The sequence below is a fragment of the Sander lucioperca genome, chromosome 1, assembly GCF_008315115.2.
Source record: "Sander lucioperca isolate FBNREF2018 chromosome 1, SLUC_FBN_1.2, whole genome shotgun sequence".
Taxonomy (NCBI): Eukaryota; Metazoa; Chordata; class Actinopteri; order Perciformes; family Percidae; genus Sander; species Sander lucioperca.
In genome coordinates this window covers 30,647,141-30,670,046 of record NC_050173.1, presented here as the reverse complement: position 1 = coordinate 30,670,046, position 22,906 = coordinate 30,647,141, and the positions used below count along the sequence as shown (strand labels likewise).

The window sequence follows — 22,906 nt, the reverse complement described above, 5'->3', positions numbered from 1 at the left end:
CTAATTTCTACCTTTTACATGTTTGTTGGTATATGTTACAAAGCTCTTTGTTTTACACTTTAGTTGACTGGATATTTTATGGCTTTTCTGAGGTCAGCTGTCTTTTTATAGTTGCCTGTGCTTCTTGGTGAATGCATTTTTAAAGGTCTTCACAACTTGCCAAAGAACCAAAACCTATACATGTGGACCAAAACAAGTGCGTAAGTGGAACCAAATTCCAAATTATTACCAGCCTACCATGGCAACAAAGAATGAAAAGCCAAACACTGCCACGCTATCCAAAATGATCAGAGAATAAAATAAATGTGCACAAGCCAATTACCAAGCTCAGTTCAGAGTTTTACACTTGCTGCAAAGTTGTCAAGATGGTGCTCGATTTTGAGGGTGACTGGCAGGAATATGTGTTTGACCTGATGTACTGAATTCCTATAGATCTCTCAGGTGAGCAGGGATCATGCTCGACTCTTTTCTTGAATAAGCTTTGATTGATAATTACCCTATAGCCTTTTCTGGAGTGTGCCATTGTCTTTTTATAATGAGTAACAAAGGTAAACCTTGCCAAACAGAACGACTGACTGACTGACTGGAGATGCATCGTTTTAGTTAACTCAGCACTGGCCTGCCACCAGGAGGCCACACGTACTTTACATGTTATTGGATTTAAAATGACTTGTTTCGTCTGTCCTCTCTCTCTCTCTCTCTCTCTCTCTCTCTCTCTCTCTCTCTCTCTCTCTCACACACACACACAAAGGACTCCAGGGATTCTGCTCCAAAGACGTAAGTGCCAAGTTCAACCTAGCGAGAGTTATTGTGACCTATCTAAGAGTGCCTTCTGGTGGAGTGTGTGTGTGTGTGTGTGTGTGTGTGTGTGTGTGTGTGTGTGTGTGTGTGTGCGTGCGTGTGTGTGTGTGTGTGTGTGTGTGTGTGTGTGTGTGTGTGTGTGTGTGTGTGTGTGTGTGTGTGTATGTGTGTGTGTGAGGGTGTCCGGCTTGTAAATTGCCTGTCTGAAGATACTTCCTGTGCATACCTCATTCTGAGCGAGACACAGAGTGAGAGAAAGACATGGAGAGAGATAGTAAATGCTTTGAGTCGGAAAAACCCTCAATCATATTTAATGGGATTATTTATCCACATACTGTCATCAGGCAATGTGTATGCATGCTGGGCCATGTGTGGAAATGTGTGTTTTGCTGAGAGATGTAGTATATCATAGCACCCCTGGCACATAATGTTGCAGGCAGATGGGTGTGTAGTTCTTTTTTTTGTACAGATAAATTTAATGTATTCCTCCTGTACTGATAGAGAGCAGTGTTATAGCGATATAACAGGCCGATATTAAAGCTGTTTATGTTTCATTCAGACATTAAGAACATGGTCCACTGCTGATGTGACAGAGGCTACTTTTTAACGCAGCTACTGAATATGTTTTTATGAATGTTATTTCTTTATCACAGATGGATAAGCAGAGAAATCATTCCAGCATGGTGTGGGAGGATTTCACTCACAGCTTCAAGGGTGTCAGTCTGTAAAACCTGCCTCACCCTGCCTTAAGAAGCTGCCAACCCACCTAAAAGCTTTCATCTGTGAGGGTTCCACTGGCTTTTCAGTGTCCCATGGTCTAAATACTGTTGCAGAAGGCTTTTCAGTCCTGCCAAGATTAACATGATGGGAGAAACGGTGAATTATTTTAAATGAGTTTGTCATTAAAATTAAAAGACAGGGATGTTTTGGTCAGTGGGAAAATATGAATACTTATCATTATACCTGCATATCTGTTTAACCCTTATTGGAGGTGAAGCGAGTGGGTGAAGTAGCTGGACTCAAGCTCACAGCAGTGTGTCAGAATATATTTTCAGAACCCAAGGCAGCGGCCCCCAGAGATAATCAGTTTATTTACCGCTTATTCATAAAAGTCTCTGTGCTGTCTCTGTAGCCCACAGTGTGAGGTCTGACTGTTTTAATTATTAGCTGCTGTGTTTAAAATGAAGCGGCCAGCATTTTCATTATTCACACCATATTTATGCAAAACACCTTCACTCTGGGTGTTGTGTATGTGTGTGTTTGTGTCCACCCACGTCTGCCTCATCCACCCTCGTTTGTATTTTTTTCTCATGACTACCTCATCCTCACTGCTTTCCTCCCTTCTCCTCCACTCTTCAGTCCGTCCCCACCTCCTCCTCCTCCTGTTTTCTCTTTTCCTCTCTCCAGCAGCGCTCTCTCTCAAAGTCTCGTTTACTCCCTCCTCTGCTGTTCATTCCCTCTTTGGAAACCGGCTTCCTCCAGGGCAAAAACACTACAGCTCACTTTGTCTCCCTGTCTGCCTCCATCTATGCTCCCCTCCTTCCATTTTTCTTCTTTATCCTCTCCCTTTCACTCCTTTTCACTCCTTTTTCATCTTCTCTCTCCCTGTGACAATAGGTTTCAGGACCCATCTATTGAAAATTCCCATTTGCACTGCTTGCCTCTCAGTGGTTTGCTCTCATCTTATCACCGTTGGAGTTTTGTCCTGGCTTTGCTGTTCAGAAGAAGTAGAGGGGGAGACGTGGATGGAAAGTTTAGTGTATTTGATAAGGACATCACGGTAGCATTAGAATTGTAACATACATTTATGCACAAAGACCAGATGCACTGTGTTTAGTGTTTAAAGAAATAAAACAAAGCAAGGAATATCACCTCACACACACACACACACACACACACACACACACACACACACACACAGATAAAAGATTTAATGTAAAAGGTTTATCTTTGACTCCCTCCAGTACACCACAACTGCACTGAAATCAACTGAGTGTGCATGTAAAAGGTAGGGATGTAAGATATAAAGGATAGTGATAGAAAATGTCCTTAATAAGAAAATGTTTAACTTTGATCTGCAGTTAATAAGTTACATTCCTTGACAACGTACTAATAACTTGATGCCAACACATCAGGAGAAGAGAAACTGAACTCCAAGTCAGCACATAAAGCAGCAACAGTCACAACAGCCTTAAAGCTTTGGTGCGTAACATTTTGATATTGAAGTTAATTACCTCTTCTGAAGACTCCATCATGTTTTTTTTTAATACGCCGTGTCCTCCTTGGCTACTAACAACTGCATGGAGGAGGGGTGCTAGCTTTAAATTTAAAGAGATGTAGATAAATTAGGTAACAAGACGTCGGTGGTGTGACGATACTTAAGCTACATAAAGTGGATGAGACGGTCCCAAATTGGACAAGGCGAACATCGTTTAAAGTTCGACACAAACACACATTTTCTGTTGATGGACACTATTTAAAGTATTTCAATGGTTTAAAACCTGTTCCAACAGTGTGGGCAGAGTGTAAGTGCTTGCACTCTCACCAGTAATTAGACCCATCCCTAGAATGAGTGCCAATCGTAGAAAATGAGGGATCTTAAATGATTAACGTAACTTGGGGATTATGACTGACAGGGTTGAATATATTATTTATTTAAATAAATAGATTTTCTGTTTGCAGCTTACACAATTCTTGATCATTTTTCAAGTTCTGAGTCCCTAGTTTCTTAGGGTATTCCGAAGCTAAACAGAAATACTGACTTTATTTATCTTGTGATAAATATCAACGACTAACATGAAAAGAAAAATGACATAAATAATAACATTATATATTTTAATGTTTTTTTTGCCGAAGAGAGAAAAGAGATGAACAAAGACACAGATGCCAAAGAAAGAAGAAAAAGACAACTAGAAGAAGGGCCAGCAAAGAGAGGAAGAGAACAAACAAGCGTGAAAAAAAAGTGAACAGGAAAGAAAAGGTGTTAGTTTGTGAGGATGATTTAAAAAAAAAAAAAAACATGCAGAAAACCTTCTACATAATCTACAAATGCCACTTAACACCTTCCAGCAGCCAGAAGTAGTCGGCCTGTATAAGCAAATTCAGAGATAATTGACCTCAACACTATTCTGAGTGAGAGGAGAGAGATGGAGGGAAGCAGAGAGAGACAGAAGTAGAGACTGTGTGAACTGCCATAGAGAGTAAGTGGGAGGTAGTGTTGTCACAGTGCATAATGGTGTTGCTATCATTATCACTGGCTAGAAGAACAAAGAATAGAGAGCTGCTGTGTTTGTGCGTTACTGTGAAGGAGAGAAAGTCAGACTAAGTTCCCGGTCAAAAGAGCAATAAAGTTCACGGGTCAAAACAGCAACAAAAGTGTGTGCGTGCGTGCGTGCGTGCGTGCGTGCGTGCGTGCGTGCGTGCGTGTAAGAGAGGCTGTGAGGGCGTTTATTTCTGCAAGTGTGGAAAAGATGTGGAGAATGTTGCATGTGTTTGTGAGAGGGCACTGGGAAAAAAAAATTCATCTCAAGTTCAATCCGCCAGTCTGGGCAGAGTACAGTTTACAATTACAGTAAAACCTAAAAAAACAGTTTTATCACTGCCACTTATAAGCTGCTGTACAGCTGTGTTAAATGAGTGCACTTACATGTCTCTAAATATATTTGTTCCATTTCTGACGGACTGAGACAAAGTCAGGGGCGGATTAATGCTCAATTTACTAGAGGGCTGTTGTAAGGCTTGCTGTGCATGATTTTTTTTTGCTAATATTATTTTCTGCTCCAAATCTGGATGATGCACAAAGCGGTTCCAGTTCAGGTGGCGTGATTGTCCATGTTTGGTCCAATAACATTATCAGGGACAACCACCTTTGCATACTGACAATCCTGGACTTCCAGAGTAAACGTTTGCTGAGCTGGGAGCAGGGATAGGTTAGAAATGTAAATAGTTTAAAGAAAAGGGTTAGCAATATCGTTTTTATTTTGTCAACAAAACCCATAAAAACACCAAAGTCAACAAGCCTCATTCCTCTGTGTCGTAGACCTTTACATTCAGTTCCATTCATTTTGCAGGCACTTATGTCTAAAGTGACTGAGAAAGTGCATTCAGCCTCTATACTGTAGGACGAAGAGCTAGATGTCATCAAAATGTGTTTGAGCTAAATTGTTGTCGAAAAAACATTACAATGAACATAGACACTCGTTTATTTTGAGTCAATGTCACATACACTATCCTGATGTAAATACTCACTAGTGCACCAAATGTGTATTAATCCACTTCTGAAAATAGTCCCCAACAAATGCACTATTTACTTATGTATTAGTGATGTTTGCTAAAAAACTCAACTGTTTTAGAAAACTACTGAGCCTTTTTTTTATGAAACTACTGTATATATTTGTGAGTTTTTAAAGTTTTCAGTACGAACAAATGGGTTTGGGGCTGAGAGCCACAGACAGGTTAGAAAGGTCAGAAGTACTGAGAGATGGAGTAACAAATATTTGGTTTTGTGCTTTTCTTTGGAATTTGTTAAGAAAAGTATAGAAAAACACCAGCCTTGTCCTTTTAATGTTTGCCCACTGCAACTAATAGATGAGCAGTCTTGAAGCCAACACACACCAAGGGTGTGCTACAGCCGAGTGCCCCCCTTCAGATCTTTGCTGATTATCCCCGTCTGTCGCTTCCCTCATCTCTCCTTCTCCCCTCCTTCTCATGCTAAATGGAAGCTGTGTGTTGCTGTGTTAGAAAGCTAGTCACATCCCTCTCTCACTCTCTTTTTCATTTCCCACCTCTACCTTTCTCTCCGTCTATCCATGACACTCTCTCTCTGTCTTTTTCCTCTCCCGCTCTGCTCCCTCCAGCCTTCGCTCTGTCCACGCCGACACTCTCGACTGAGTCTGCCGGAGCCACGGCCTTCAGAGCCTGACAAGAATTCAGTGCCTGTGTCTGTGTGTGTGTGTGTGTGTGTGTGTGTGTGTGTGTGTGTGTGTGTGTGTGTATTTGTCTTCAAGCATGGATGAAATATGAGCTGTTAAATATGAATATGGGGTTATGTTCCGATGCCGTGTAGTCACGTCACTCATGCATGGAGGAGTAGTAAAAAAAGGTCCATGCACATACACACACACACATATGGCGATCAGTGTGTATGACAAGTAACTGCAGAGCTTCTATGGTATTATTCTGCATCACATTTGCTATCCATTTGTCTGTGATACTTGCCACACACACACACACACACACACACACACACACACACACACACACACACAGGCAGGCCCTGGATTCAGGCTTCACTGACTTTAAACCTTGCTCAGGCTGACAGTAATTTCTGCCTCCAAATTACATTCCAATGGCTTCATAAATCTGCTGCCTCCTCCTCCTTCTCTTTCCCCCCCGTCTTCCTGCCTCTGCTTCTCCATCTCCCCCTCTTCTCTGTCGTCCCCCCTCTCTTTCCTCTCTCCCTTTTACTCCAGCCTCACTTAATTTTTCCTGTATAAACCTCCACCCTTCTCCTTCCCTCTCCACCTCTGTTTCACCATCTCTCTTTCTCTCCTCCTTCTCCTATCACTTGTTTTCTCGTTTCCCCCACACTCCTCTCTGGTGCTTGCTGAGTAAATGAGAAACAGGGAGGCAGAGATGGGGAGGTTACGTGTGCGGGGTAGTTAAACAGTCACACACACATAAATCCATACAGATACATATGCACACCTACATACACACAGATGCGCGCGCAGACAGACAGACAGACACACACACACACACACAGTGACTCACAGATGTGCTCACAAACAAATCTGTAAATACACACATACATGAGCACAGTCAAACATCATAAACAACACATTACACTTTGATTGAAAGACAAGCATTTGTGCTGCCATATATTTGCCGTGCCTCTAAATTGACTTGCAAACGAACCTGTGTACACGCATGCGCAAACACACACACACACACACACACACACACACACACCATGCATTTGCATGCATACACGTGCACACACACGGCCGTTTTAATGAGAGTGTTCATTTTACAGATAGTGCCTCTAGGTGAAATAATTGCCAATGTTGGCCCCTGATGGCTGGTCCAAGTGTTCTCAGGCCAGTTGTCTTTATGGGCCATGGCGGGCCACGAACACACCCCTCATCTCCCTCACTGCTGCTTTAACTGCTGCTCTGCTGCAGCCGACACACACACGCAATGAAGACATGGACATAATATGCATAAGCACACAATGTAGACACCAACTTACGCATTAACACTAAACACACATATACAGACACACCGATGCAGAGGCCAGCAGAGAACAATAGGGCTGTCTGACAATGGGGCTCAGAGGAATTCTCTCCTACATATTAATATTCAGCAGAGTGGATGTAGAGAGTGTGTGTCAGCAGGGACGCATGCTCATCAACCTCGCTAACACTGGGGTTAGGCAGCCACATGATTACAAAGTACTCAGACTTTGGTCCCCAGCCCCAAAACTATTAATCCCTAGCTCCTACTCCCTCACTTCCTATCTCCTTGCTCCCTACAGTGCACAGAGCGAGCACACTGCCAAGCAGCACAGCTGTCACTTTTCTTCGCTTTCCATTTCCAAAATTATTCTGTGCTCTTAGATGGAGCGAAGGGTGGATGGAAATGCAGATTTGATATCGTGAATTTCCTGCTGCCACCCACTACAATGTTTCAAATTTGTGAAAGTGCAGCTACAAGGTCATCCAAAGGAGAATTTGCAAAATCAAAAGATAACATTTTTCCCGGTATTTTTTTTATGCAAACAGCAGAAACATCCAAGTATGCACTCTTTGTTTTTTGTTTTTTTCTTTCACCGGAGGCACTATAGTCTTTCTTAGACTCATTCCCATAAATTCCTCTTGTATAACCTACTGTCAAATCAAAGACATATGCAAGTAAACACACCTGTAGTACCAGACTTTCCTCTCTATATCTCACATCCATCTGTAGATAATACAAGCTGACCTCTAATAATGCACATATAAATGCGCTGGCCATATTTCTGTACATATGTTGCCTCCATCTGCAAATCTGTAAGAACATGAACAGCTTACAGCACATATTTACATTGTATCTGGAGCTGTACACTTTTATATAACAGATGTGTTGCATAAAAACACATGCCGGTAAACTGGAGCCTTCAGTAGCCCTGAGCTCAGATGCATCATCTTTAAATGTTTATTCTTGTATTTTTCTCAATTTGTTCTCAATTTATTCAGCTGTTATCACCAGCCTCCTTTACTGTACTGTCCCACAAAGCAAAGAAATATATGCTAATATTTGATCCTTATAGTACAAAGCAAAGAGGAAAACAAAACAGCGAGAGCATTTGGACTGCACAGAAGCCACAGTGAAAGTCACATACTGCAGCGCTGTCATTGACTGGCTCACAAGAGCAGAGTGATTTCTGTCCCCGAGGAATGAGACGTTCCCTGTGTGCTCTCAGTTATGCAGAAAAAAAACAAGTACACCAAAAAACGACGCACAGCAAACAGTCAGGAATGTTTTTGACCTCAACACTAAATAGGTCCCCTGCCCAAAGTGTGAGAACTGCTCTCATTATTATTGCTTCTGCTCCTCACTAGGGGTGTGAAAGGTATGACAAAGTAGAAAGTAATAATAAGAAATAATACGCAGGAATTGTTTTGCTGTGGAAAAAAATAACACAGTTGTACCTATTCAAAGAAAACGCTGAGATAATTTACACTTTATTACTGACTAACTCTAGCATGATTAAAGTATTTGCTCATTTTCTGCATCACCTTACTGTTTGACATCGTCAATTGTCGATAATGTGCCAGTGTGTCTAAATTACATTTTTCTTAACATACTTATGTTACCAGAGTACAGTTACTCATTTGACTGTGGTTTTACTCTGTAAGGATACGAGACGTTAATAAAATAAATTTCAAACATGCAGGGGAAAAATTAATGGACTGTGACCAGTGCACCTGTTGGCTGAAACACCTGAGATTCAATTACAGTAGAATGAATTAACTTTAAAGTTTTCAATTTTTGAGAAAAGACACTCCATAATGTCTATTCTTGGGCTGCAACCATAGACTGTATAAAATATTGATATCGTCTCCGTGATGTCAACCACAGGTTTCTGATGAGCCAAAATGACAAATCTATTTTGGAGCCAACTGCAGTTTTTGGCACTTCTGCATTTCCTTCATTTTTCAGCCCCAGAGTTTGCTGCTTGGCTGCAACTAAGCAATTAATCAAGTGAAAAAAAATTGTAAAATGCCCATCAGTTTCCTAAAGTGGACATTTGAATTGCTTGTTTTGTCCCACCAACCTGATATTAGAGACCTAATGCAACCTCACCTCAAACTGTTTTTGACCCTTACACTGACCCACATGTACCACCCTAATTAGAAGTCAAGAGTTTTTTCTATGCTGTCTGAATATGAATGTGAATGAGGGTGCTTCTAGGAAACTTGACTGTCACAATTTATAGATTTATAATGAACACGCCTTTAAAAACTCCACTCAAAGAGCATTAAAAACTAATTTTACAGTGAAAGCTGGGTCCATGTCAAGGTGTATCCATTCACTTTTAACAGGTTTGGTGTAATCTCTTATTCAGAAGTTGGATAAATGTTGGCAATTAATAAGGGAGATTTTTCCTTTGGAAAGTGGTGCTGTTGCTTCAACAATGTACTGAAACACAGTTATGACAAACAGAAGTCAGTAAGTTTCTGTACCTTTTTCTAACCTTCCTCAAACTCTGACATTTTCGTTTTCAGACACTCTCTCCTGAATGACTAGTCTAGTCTAGACTAGTCTCTAACTCCCTGCTCTGAAACATGCTCCCTAATGCTCCCCGTTTCCTCCATCTCCTCTTCCTCATCACACTCCCCCTAGCTAGGCTCTCAAAAATCCATCACAAAAAGTTTTAAGGACAGCTTCGACATTATACAGATAGAGCTTCACATATTGATGTCTAATAGGCAATGGCAGTGAGCTGTGGAAATGCAGCTGATGTTCAATATTCACATCTTGTCCAATGCAGGCAGACATTTTGCCTGCGGTAAGCAAAGATTAGTACAGAGTGTAAGGGTAGTTTTGGACCAGACATTGCAACCAATTAAAGGGACTTGTTTTAAAACGACAGTTGCTGTCATTAAAGGTGACATCTGGTTTTAATACATGAATGATGACGTCCAATTAAGTCTTCATTTGAATTATGATTGGACTTCGACGCCACTTAAAAGCCTTGCACTCCAAAATATAACATGGAAAAAATACTAACAGGATTTAATTATTTTGAAGTATTGGACATCAATGGATGAATTACAAATGAATGGAATAAAAAGGATATAGCATCTTATAATGTTAATATACAGCACCAAACATAAAGCTCTGTATACATCTAGACTGTCCTTGAACAGACCATTATCTCATTTCTCCTTAAATGCCAATCACAAAGTCGATGCATTTTGCAAACAATGTCTATTTAGCATTCTCTCCCATCTCGAGCCGTTTTCATTACGCATGTTAGCCACACTCTGCACATATAAATCAGTTTACTATGCCACAAACTGGATCAGTCTGGAGCTGCTTTATAAAAAGGACAATTTATCTCACCACACACTGCTCAACTTCATCGCACACCAGCTACCTAAGTACCCCACTAAACTGCACAATCAATTAAACACATGCCTTTCCATTTGTGGAACCAGCTAAAACACCAATCCTAAAATAGAAACACATACAGACACCCCGAGGTTAGGATGTATGGTGCACAATCGTGGGTGATTTTAAATACCCTTCAAGGATACATACTGTACATGACATGACATGACATGAGGCTGTTGACCAACTTATTCTCAGCTGCAGCATGTGCCCTTTAAAATGAAAATGAGGACGGCTTTATTTGTCTCCATTTGTGTTTAAGCAAACTGCATGATAATTTCCCAGTTGGCTATGTAGTCTACTTACTCTGGGATGAAGTGAACAGGCGAATGTGAGCAGCGGAGCAGTTAATGGCCTTGATGAATCTGTCTCTGTACACTCAGTATGTCTGATGAAAACCTTATATTTCTAAAGCCAGTGTTCACTGGGGGGTTTGATTCTGCACACGAGATACAGGCACTTAACGTGTGGCTGTTAATGAAAGCTCAAAAGCTTTGTGCAAAGAATGAAAAAAAAAACAGATATAAAACATGGAGTTACCTTAATGGGAGATTTGTGTCCGTTGGGAGCTTGGTGTTGCGCATATGCAGCGCTGACCTTGAGGAAGTATTTTCACGAGGTACTTAATTTTAAAAGGTATAACCGTTCTGATGGGGATAATTATTTAGCCTCTACCTTTTAGTATTCCATATTGTGCCAATGTTGAAATCCAAAAGTACATCTTGGTGTCACTTAAAGACAGCTGGTATAAAAAAAAAAATGGAGAGAATTTAATTTATGCAGTCCTGTATTTTTTTATTTTAGCAATAAAGATATGTAAGCTACTGTGCCAATATTTGCATATTGTGCAGTAAAGTAAACAAGTAGAAGTTTTAAGGTAATCAGCATGACATATGATTACTGAACTATTCAGCCAATATTGTATTTCTAACCATTGAAACCCTAAAATTTGGGCTCACTTAATAGTAAAAGCTAGTTAAAGGGCACAAAACTGATGATTGTTGTGCACCTTGTACCTCTATTTCCCTGCATCTCGGAATTAAATTCTAATACTCTACTTGTCTGCTGTCTCCTCTCAGGGTGGTGCTCACTAACACTTAGCCAGCTGTCCTGCTGAAGCAAACACCAGTGAAGTCTACCTTGAGGATACTAGACGGTGGTCCATTTCTGCTAACCTGTGGGGGAACTTTTCACACTGAGCCACGTGACTGGCTATCACAACGCCGCTCAGAGCGGACTACATACAGTACACACTCATTGGGCCTTGCTGCTTCTGAAGAGCATCTGTGTGAACTGAAAAGGAAGCGATTAAACATTAGAGAGTGAGGCGGAAACAGAGGAAAGGAGAAAGAAGCATCTGAACCTAACTCTTACAGCCTGTATTCTGCACCGGGCCAAACTATAGATCACAGCCTCAAACATACTCATTACCATCACTGAACTGTGAAATTGATGTTGTTATAACTGTAATAATACAACTAATAATCGTAAGGACTCTTTGCTGGATTTTTTTGAGCCTTGGAAATCCCACTTATTCTCTTCTTGCTGCTCATTAATTAAAACCATTACCTGGTTATTCAAAGCAAGTGTAGCACGGCACTATTACTATTTTTGCGTGACCCACTGCGTATCCATGATTATCCAGGATTCCTTTTGACTTCGAAGAAGGACCCTTGAGCCCTCAACCGTCTTTTGACTATCTGCCCAACTGTAGCATTTTGGTGTGGAGTGGTGGTTTCAGAATTAGGCCTCTGGACGCTCGATGAAGATGACTTGAGTTGGCAGGCCTAAAAGCCCCTTACCCCAGAGAGATAAAGAGAGAGCGCTTGGCAGTAGGACACACACAACACACAAATGTGGGTGCCGAAGCGGCTTTGAGCCATGCTGGTGTTGCTACTCGTGGAGCCCTGGAGTACAGGCCATCATCATCCCTATCATCATTCACCCAAGCTGAGGAAGATTCAACGGCCCAGAGGAGCGAGGCTACACTTGTGAACGATTCAAAGACTGGGAAACTGCGCTAACACACAGAGATCCACAGCTACATCCTTAATCACAAATACATACACACTAATACTCCTCTCCACAAATCTTTGATACAGGAAAAACAAAGCTGCGGCGGACGTGAAAGCACAGAGACTGAGCAGGTTAGCAAGCCCTCTGCAATCACACCCTGGGTCGATCAGACCTTACAGACACTTTCTTCCTGTATTCACTGCAATGAAGAACACCACACTTACATCTTGCTTTCAGCTACATGATAGTAAAAAAACACAAACACACACTGGCTCTGTGCTCACACAAAGGCTTTTATTTCAGAACATGATTGAAATATTGGGGCGGGCGAGAAAAGCTGAGAGGGAGTGAAAAAGAGAAGGTGGGGGAAAATAAGAGGTGGGGGGTCTGCTGCATCTAAATGAAAAAGAGAAACTAAGTCACCATGAGGGAGAGAGGAGAGAGGAGGTCTGGGCAGGAGGACTGAACCAGAGCTGATTGATCCAATCTCATGTGTGTAGGAATCAACAGACGACTGGAGAGGAATCTATAAAAGAGGATTAGAAAGAGAAAAAGAGACAGGGGAGGAGAGGAGGAGGGTGACTGCATGGACACTTCTGTAAACAAACCTGAGAGTGGATATAATGAAAGATTATGAAGGGGAGGAGGTGGTGGTGGTGGTGGGCGGATGGGAGAGGTAAATGGTGTAAAAGATAAAGATGCAGAGAGAGTAGAGTGCCATAAGGGAGAGCGACAGTTGGAGAGAGTGAAAGAACGAGGCAGGGAGGGGAAAAGACAGAAAATCTAAGGATCATTAAGAGGAAGTGCCGATAGGACACCTTGGCATGTAGGCAAAAACACACATATAGCTTTGTGCCAAGAGGATATTTATGAAAGGGAAGCGGGGATAGTGCGGCACCGAAGCATATGCTAGTTGATATTCATAGAGCATTCCCAATATGGTCTCAGCTCCTACCTTGACACTCCCTCTTGTGTTCCTCTCCCTTACTTTCTCTGTCTTCCAAATGCTGGTAATGCTTGAAAATAGTGTAGTTTCAGCTAAAAATACCATTAAATAAGAGAAAAATAAAGCATGGGTCCATGCCTTACATATCAAATACGAGTTGTTATATGTTGAGTTGAGACAGGAGCTGGTTGTTGTAGTTGCAGATCTCTTTCACACACTCACACACTCTCACACACACACACACACACACACTTATAAAAATAAGAAGCATGAACAGGTAAACAAATGCAGCTATTTTTTACACATATCTTACAGAAAAAACAATATCCAACCATTCTTTTTGCTGCAAACTCAGCTGATACTAACTTGAGTCTTCACTGCCAGGAACTCATTTCCCCTCTCCTCCACTGACTGTCCAACTCTCCATCTGTCTTCTCGCCTCAATCCAACCCCTCCCTTCCTCCCCCCTCCCTCCATCTCTTCTATTGTTGCCATCTCTTGTTTGCTTTGCATGGATTTTGACTGCAGCCAAGGGGCAATTTTGCATCTAGCACTGAGTTCACATACAAACACACAAACATGCACATGCATGCCTGCACACAAAAAAAAGGGGGGGGGGGCAACTTGCCTTTAGAGGATTTGTTTATCAAATGTGCTGTCAAATCATGTCAGGCATTTCACGTCAGGGCACATTTTCCAGCCCCAGGCTACCCAAAAGAAAGGATTCAAACAAGAGTACGCCACAATGTAATTTCCACAATTTTCACTACTGTATATTATTTATATTCTATAAATAGTGTGCTGTGAATGTAAGTGTACGAAGATCATTTTATCTGAATTGTAAATTCATGTTATTGATGTTGGTGTCAAGGATTCGCTAGGAGACAAACCATAAAACATAGACCCAGGAACGTATTAATGTTGCAGAAAAATGCTTCTCTGTAAAACATCTCGCTAAAACATTTCTGGGGATTTCAAGACCACTTTCCTGAATAATTTATAGAAATTTCACGAACAATAACAACCAAGAGAAAACATGCATTATACATGTCAGCTTGTACTGAGACTCCGTTCTGTATGTGAAGGCTTTGTATTCAGTATGTTTACCTTTTTTTGTGTGTTATTTGTGTGTGCATTTCTCTGTGTGTTTTGGTCATAAACTAAGCAGGTGCCCTGTGTTTCTGAATATACAGTCAAGAACCTGTAGAATTCAGCTTTTCTATTTCTTTAGTTAGATGTATTCTCTTTGAAATTCCATTGGAGGGTCAGATATAGTGCAGTCACAACAAGTTTACCACTTCTAGTGTCTTCAAAGCAATCAACAGCACTTTGGGCAATTAATTGGATGTCCTTCTCCCCAATCTCTCGTCCATTTTAGTTTCATGTCACTTACTCCATTTCAGTTAATCTCCATGAAAAATCTCTTCCTCCCTTATTTTCCCTCCTTGCAACTGTGACTGTCCAATTTTCTCCATCTTTGTCATCCTTTCGCTTTCTCTGATTCTGGTAATCTTCCTCGCCTGCTCACTCCACCATTCATCCCACTCTCTGCCTCTAAATGTCCAGTTTTCTTCTGCTTGGTCGCTTTGACCCATATAATACTGGACAGCTCATACAAAGTATGTCTGACTATTCAATCCCCAAATCTTCTTCACTTTAGATTAAAAAAAAGGAAAGCAGGTAGGAAATAGAGCAGATAAGTAAAGCAATTTTATAGAAAGAGGTTAACTTGGTGGTTTGTCCTGCACTATCTTCGTCTAAAACTTGTCCTTTTGCCAACAACTCTTCCTACTTTCTCTTTTGAATGTAATAAAATACTTTAATATTGGAATCAGTGAGTTATAGCCTTTGTACTTGTTTTAATCCAGTTTCCTATTTCCTGTCTTTCAATCAGGAGCTGTGCACCAACATGGCAGCTGAGAGTCTTGCTGAGCTCCGTGATTGGCTCTTTCTGCTCCTCCTGTGCCTCACCTTATTGGCTGAGGTGCTAGAACTGGCGGCAGCGGCAATTGCCATGGAGACGGGCGAGGGAGATGAGGGCATTGTTTGTCCCTCAGTGTGCCGCTGTGATGAGGGTTTTGTCTACTGCAATGACCGTGGCCTCAGTATAATTCCTCCACTACCATTAATGGCTGCCATCCTCTACTTGCAGAGCAACCGGCTGAGTAACGCTGGCCTGCCTCCCTCACTGGAACGCAGCACTTCCATACGAGTGATTTACCTGTATGCCAACCAGTTGGATGAATTCCCTATACACCTCCCGCCTTCTCTACGGGAGCTCCATTTGCAGGATAATAATATACGAACGTTACCGAGATCAGCTCTGGCCAAGTTACCATTACTAGAACGTTTGCACCTGGATGATAACTCTATATCCACAGTTAGCATCCAGGAGCGAGCTTTTTCTGGGACTCCACGACTACGACTGCTGTTTCTGTCTCGGAACCATCTATCAAGTATCCCTGCAGGTTTGCCAGCATCCTTGGAAGAGTTGCGACTGGACGACAACAGAATCAGCACCATCCCCACACATGCCTTCCGTGGGCTCTCTTCCCTGCGACGCTTGGTCCTGGATGGGAACCTGTTGGCCAACACACGCATTGCAGATGACACCTTTTCCCGTCTCTCCAACCTTACTGAGCTGTCACTGGTCAGGAATGCCCTGCAGTCTCCGCCAGTCTACCTACCTTCGGCTCACCTCGTGCGACTCCATTTGCAAGACAACGGAATGACTCACATACCACGGGGGGCACTGGACGGGATGCGGCGGCTACAGAGGCTGGACCTGTCAGGAAACAATCTGACCACTCTCCCACGAGGACTTCTAAAAGACACAGAAAGCCTGGAGCTGCTGCTGCTGCGAGGAAACCCCTGGTACTGTGGCTGCAACCTTCGCTGGCTCCATGCATGGCTGCACAGCCGGGGGGCAGCAGTGACAGTCAGGGGTCTGACCTGTCAGGGGCCCGAGCCTGTAAGGGGCCAGGCCCTCAGAGAACTAACCTCTCTGATGGAGCAGTGTGAAGGCCCCCCTGCTGGTCCCAGTACTGGAATGGGGGTCAACCCAGCAGAAAAAGATGGAGGAGGTGAAGATGGTGTTGGAGGGGGCCAAGCAGTGGATTCAGTCCCCCATGGCAGCAGCACAACTACCTCTCTACTAGTCCCCACACAAGGTTCCCTCTTCACCCTGCGAGCCAAGTGGCCAGGCCTTGTTATGCCTCTGCCTCCCGGTGAAGGAGGACAAGTATCTGGAGAGGCACTGGAGCTGTCTGTAAAACCTCTCTCTTCGGACAGTGTATTGGTGAGTTGGCTGTGCCCACAGCCAGCACCTTCCTTCCGCCTGTCGTGGCTGAGGTTGGGTAGCAGTGCAGCTCTTGGTTCCATAACAGAGACTCTGGTACCTGGAGAGAGGAGGCAGTACCTCCTTACTCAGCTTACCCCACGCTCCCATTACCTCATCTGTCTACTGCCACTACGACAGGAATCTTCCTTTGGGGGTTCCAGCATGGGTTTATCACGAGCTGGCAGCATGGACACGGACAGTAAAGAAACGTCCCCGGCCTGCGCTCAGATAGAGACTGGAGAGGCTCTGGTCAGCACCGGGGGGGAGGGGTCAGATAAAGAGGGACAGGACTCAGAGCTAACAGTCCTGCCGTTGGCTGGGATCATAGGGGGGGCCACAGCATTAGTAAGCCTGCTGTTAATCTTTGGCATCTTCTGCTGGTATGGACAGAGAGCAGGTTATGTGTCTGGGGACTCATACAGCAGGGGCCGGGGTGGAAAACCTTACGATGACTATGTAGAGTCAGGCACCAAGAAAGACACTTCCATCTTAGAGATCAGGGCCCCTCCTGCAGGGTTTCAGATGACAGCTATGGCCCATCAGCCCCTGCAGCCTAAGCTGGAGGATGTCACCTACATCCACACCATTTTCCCCTCTTCTTCTTCTTCGAACCAAGCTAATGGGACCTACCGGAGCAGCCACGCAGCCGGCAGCCTGAATGGCACCATCCTCAGCCAAACCAGCCACCATCATGTTACTTATGGTACCAACCGTGGCTACAGAGAGGGTGGCATTCCCGACATAGATTATGCCTACACGTGATAATACAGGGACACACTCCCTGAGCCACGATTGCCAGGTGCCATTTCTATGATGACAACCTCTTGGCTGGTGGCCATTTTGTTCTTGGTTTCCAAAGTACCCTCTGTGCCTCTGCTGGTTCAATTCTGATTGGTTTGCTAAGTAGAAATGACTGATTTCAGCTATGTTGATTGGACATCGCTATTAAGTGACAGAAGTAACAGTCCTACTATATTCTACTACTGTATACTACATTATACAGTAGGTCCTTTCAGCGCAACTTATAGTTATAAATGGTTATGTTTTCTCTTTTGGATATCTCAGTGTCTTTCAAACCTACTGTTCTTCTCAGCTCATAATAATACACAGTAACTTATTTGAGGTTGATATACTAGGCTTAGCTGATTTAGCAGGATATATATTTATAATATGAGGAAAAGGCACTTGATGTGTATAGAGATAGCTCTCATATCTTCCTACCAACTATGAGCTCTGTGCTGTATAAATAAAAGGGATGACAGAGGGATACATCAATGGTTGTTATAACCTACAGATGACAATGCATCATGGATGACATGAAAAGATGTGTTCCTAGCCCCCTCCTTTTCCTCTAGTTTACTCCCCTCCTTTTTAATTTTTCCTCTTTTCCGCCTCTTTTTTTTTTGCTGAGGCTCTTTCCTTTTATTTCTCTCGTGTCTTTTGTGGTGCCGTGAGCAGAGGACGACTTTGTTCTCGCCAAGGGAGCTGACAGCAGTGATAACAGTTCTGACAAGAGACGGGAGACACAAACCACAGCATGGGGAGACTAATGAGAGGGAGAGAGACCGAGAGAGTGGGGGGGCGGGGTGGGGGGGTGATGGATGGATGGATACAAAATAAGACAAGGAGAGAGAGAGGGGTGCTGTTTTGGGCATGGAGGCACTGACAGAGGTGTGTTGGCTTAAGGCAGAGAGCAAAATGAGAGAAAAAAAGAAGTTAAGTTAAAAAAGGGCGTGTGACAAATGCCGCGGCAGGAGGTAAAAAAGCAGACAAAAGGAAAAGAAGATGGGGGATCGAGAAGGGCGCGGTCGGGGTAAAGAAGAGGGGCGACAACTGGAATAGTGTGACATTATCAACCAAAAATGTTTTACCCAGAGTGTATCCACTACTGCAATCAGCAGATACCACAAGGACTGATGTTTTCAGTTGCCTGTGATCAATATTTTTTGTGTAGGTTCCACATTATTTGTCATGTATCGTCATCATAACACAGACCCATTTACATTTAAGAGAGGAATTGCAAGACAATCGGAGAAAAACGATTGCCAAGACCACAGGACAAATGAGTAGCTTTTGAAGAACGGCTATTAAAAATCTCTCCCTCAGAATTAAGAAAAAGTACTGCATGTACCCAATTTCTATTGTGGTCTGGTCTCCTTATTAAATTATCTTTGCAAATGAAGTGAAGAAACCTAATCATACATCTTATAATAGTAACCCTAATTCTAATTGAGTTTTAGAAGCTAATCATTTTTTTGGTGGAAATCAGAACTACTTACTGCCTAAATACTCTTTGCTAAAATTCACTCATAACAATCTATCTTTTCAATTTCATTCAAAAAGTTTGAACTGTTTTAACTGGTATTTAAAGTTCAACATACAAGACAGTAAGAGTGGGCAATATGGACAAAACCATCTATCATAGTATATGTACTTTTATATTGTGATATGTATATGTATTGGGACATAGAACTTGGGATATATTGATTGGAAAACTAATTATAAAGCCAATTACCAAATTATAGTACTTCATCACATTGATGCAAATGAAATTGCAATATTGCCATAAAGTAGTTATGCTTTTTTTTTTTTTTTTTTTATCTGTAACAGAATGACCGTATACAACCAGAGATATTAATGTGAGAGTTTTCAGAAAACTAAAAGATTAGTCTATTACATTGATCTACAGAAAATGAATACAACTATTTTGATAAATGACATTCATAAGTCCTTTTCTAAGCAAAAATGCTGATAAAAAAAATCCTTGTTTCAGCTTCCCAATTGTGAGTATTTGTTAGTCTTATGTGATAGTAAAGTGAAAATCTTTATGACTGGACTGTTAGTTGGATGAAACAAACAACAGCTTATACACCAGACAATTAATCAATTAATTGAAATATACAGATTAATCACACAGCCACACAGAATGGTATTCTCACAGTATCTGTCATCATATTTCCCCACCCTACAAGAGGGCATCTGAATTTGGAGTCATTTAAGTTGAAGGCAAAGTTAGTCAAAAATATTACTTTAAAAGAGCTGAAATTTCAAACTTGATATGAAGCATTGTGTTAGGAAAAGTACATTAGTTGACTCAGGTCGTCCAGTTTTATAGGTCGTAGTACAGCATAGACAGTTCTGTGATCAGGGATCACAGCCTGACCGCTACACTGTGCATCTCAACAGAAAAACAAGCATAATACACACCGCATGAAAAAGGAACCTGCTTTCTGACTGCCTCTCAATGACCCCACTAATATTATTTAAGGGAGGAGGAACTTCAAAGGAAAACGCTAACAAACAGCCAGAGATCAAAAGAGGAAGAGGAGAGGGTAGAGAGGGAAAATAGACAGAAGGATGGGGATGAGTGAGATATATATATATATATATATATATATATATATATATATATATATATATATATATATATATAGAGCCTGTAGGTGTTCCATTCTTACTTTGAGTAGCTCTCTCTCTTTTCCAACCTGTGTTACTGTGTATCAGTAATATTGGATGAGTTTTGGTGTGTTTTAGTTTTTTTGCTGCATTTGTTTTGGTTTTTTAAGAGCACTGAAGCTTCCTTTCATTCTGTGCAGAAATCCTTTTTCCTTTAAAAATGTCACCTTCAGATGTGATAATGAAAACACTGTTATGTATAAACATAAAAATGGGTGCAAAATGCTATTCCATTCATTGGTCGTCTTTTTTTCTACACAGATGAATAAAGACTTCTAAAAGGAAAAGTAGGTGCACAAGTTCTCTTTGTGCGGTGTGTGTGTGTGTGTGTGTGTGTGTGTGTGTGTGTGTGTGTGTGTGTGTGTGTGTGTGTGTGTGTGTGTGTGTGTGTGGGTTCATTAAATCTGAAACAAAGGCTGTAGATTTCAAATAATGCACTGGGATGGCTTAAAAAAATATAAATCAATGGGAAGCTCAAGATTATTAAAATTATTTATGACGAGACAGAGTGGACCTCGTTAAATCACACACACTGGATGAATACATCAGCTGCTCCAATTCAATTTGAAAGAATCTGCCAGCAGACGCATGTTTTTATTCCGAGTTGGTTGTGTGTTAGCCTGTGTTGTATGTTTCACCAAGCGACATACATAAGAAACTGTAAGAGTGTGTGTGTGTGTGTGTGTGTGTGTGTGTGTGTGTGTGTGTGTGTGTGTGTGTGTGTGTGTGTGTGTGTGTGTGTGTGTGTGTGTGTGTGTGTGTCCTGAAGACATGCCTCTCATTTTAAGTGAGTGCTAATACTTGTGTAAGCATGGATCAATAAAACGAACGGGGGAGTGTATAAGTGTCCATCTTAGAGTGACTGCCTGTGTTGGGTGTTGGTGAAGGAGAGAGTCAGAAGAAAAGTACTTTATGTAGATAGAAATGGGTTGGTGTACAGTGTGTATGTGTCTGAGAGGGAGATAAAAACATACTTCATATGAATGTTTATCTGAAGGATTTGTGATTATACGTGTGTGCGCCAACGCGTACTGTAAATGTGATGCAGCTGTATCTCCACGTCTGTGCTCTTTACAACAATGCCCTGAGTTCTTATCCGTCATTATGGAGGCCTTTCACTTTTGCAGTCTATTATCTAGCGTTGCGCCCTCCAGCTTAATTATTGTAACTCACATTACACCCAACAAAAAGATGTATACTCAGAGACTCGAGCAGACTCGAGACTAAAATGTACCCCTGCACTGCAACAAATGGAATCAAAGTGGATTTTTCAGATATGCCTCCATTGTGTTAATAGAATAGTAAAACATGTTCAAGATATGGAACACATTCTACATGGCTTGGGCATTCAAGCACAAGAGTCTCTTCAGTCTCAATGCCTTGCCTTAATTCAGTGTATTTCTGAGTACTTTGCCTCTATTTCTTCAACAAATGAGCTCAACTCACCGATTTGCAATAAAATGATCAGTTGCATTTTAAACTCCGAGCTCAGTGTTTTCTTCAGCACAGGGCTGTTAAGAGTGATGTAAAGCTGCATAGCACGATAAAGTGGCTTCCAGTGTTTGCATCCATTATAAGCTGCTTTGGTAAAAGGTCAATGTATTCCTGTAAATGCATGCATTTGAGGAAATGTATGCATGTAGGGCTGAAACGATTCCTCGAATAACTCAATTACAAAAAATCCTCGATGCCAAATGATTTGCCTCGAAGCTTCGTTAAGTCAATGTTACCAACGTTGTATTGCTGACGGACGGTGTTTCCACACGGATCATTATTATTGTCGCACACCAGACGCTGCTAAGTCTGCGGGCGGCACATGCCAGAGCGTAAATAGTGAGGGGCTAAGAGAAGAGACAGGCTGGAGAAAATGACAGAAAGTGTCCAAAATTTGGAATCAGTTCAAACGTAGTTAAAACGAGAACTCTGTACAGTGTGTCTACTGAAAAACCGAACTAGCTTACCACAATAATAGCACAACGTCAATGCTTCAGCATCTCAACAGAAAACATTTCTCATCCATTCCACGAAGCGGACCCGACAAAAGTAAATCACGGAGTTGTATGGACGATGAAACTACACCAAACACACCAACTACCAAAAACAAAGACAAGAAAATACGTAGTGGTGACCACAATTTGATCTAAAGAGCCGACTTGTTGACTATCCCATCGGAGAAACAGCAGATTGTTGCGCACCATTTTCTCTGATCAACAATCTACTAGCATAAGTGTAACAGAGCTCAATCTATTTTAATTTATATATTATATATAAATTAAAATAGATTGAGTATAATTAATATTTACATATAGGCCTATATACAGATCAGTCCACAACTTAAGGTCATGTTTATGTATGTTTAATGTATGCCTTAGTGTGAGGTTGATGTCATTTCAGAAAATGTTTTCTTTAAAAATTTTACAATGTAATATGGCTCTTAAATGCACTCAAATGCACATATTTTTAGTTTTTTGAGAGATGATATTGTAAGCAATGTAGGCAACACAAATGTTGCTTTTTCCAAAAATTTAACCAAACTATTGTTTATTATTGCTCTTCAATAAAACAAAAGTATTTATTCGATTACTCGATTAATCAATGGAATAATCGGTAGAATACTCGATTACTAAAATAATCGATAGCTGCAGCCCTATATGCATGCAGGCATATATACATTCTAGCTATTTTGGATA

The 22,906-nt window shown here is 41.7% G+C and overlaps 2 protein-coding genes across 5 annotated transcripts in view; one reads left to right on the top strand and one right to left on the bottom strand.

The window, feature by feature from the left end:
- flrt1b (fibronectin leucine rich transmembrane protein 1b) overlaps window positions 1–20,503 on the top strand; it is a 38,928-nt gene extending 18,425 nt beyond the window's left edge. For both annotated transcript variants that reach the window (XM_036002098.1, XM_031303018.2), the window contains exons 2-3: window positions 11,538–12,605; window positions 15,315–20,503. In XM_036002098.1, coding sequence (XP_035857991.1) covers window positions 15,330–17,522 — 2,193 coding nt within the window. In that variant the 5' untranslated portion in view covers window positions 11,538–12,605; window positions 15,315–15,329 and the 3' untranslated portion in view covers window positions 17,523–20,503. The remainder of the gene's footprint in view (window positions 1–11,537; window positions 12,606–15,314) is intronic.
- macrod1 (mono-ADP ribosylhydrolase 1) overlaps window positions 1–22,906 on the bottom strand; it is a 111,873-nt gene that overhangs the window by 68,056 nt on the left and 20,911 nt on the right. The gene's annotated exons all lie outside the window — the stretch shown is intronic.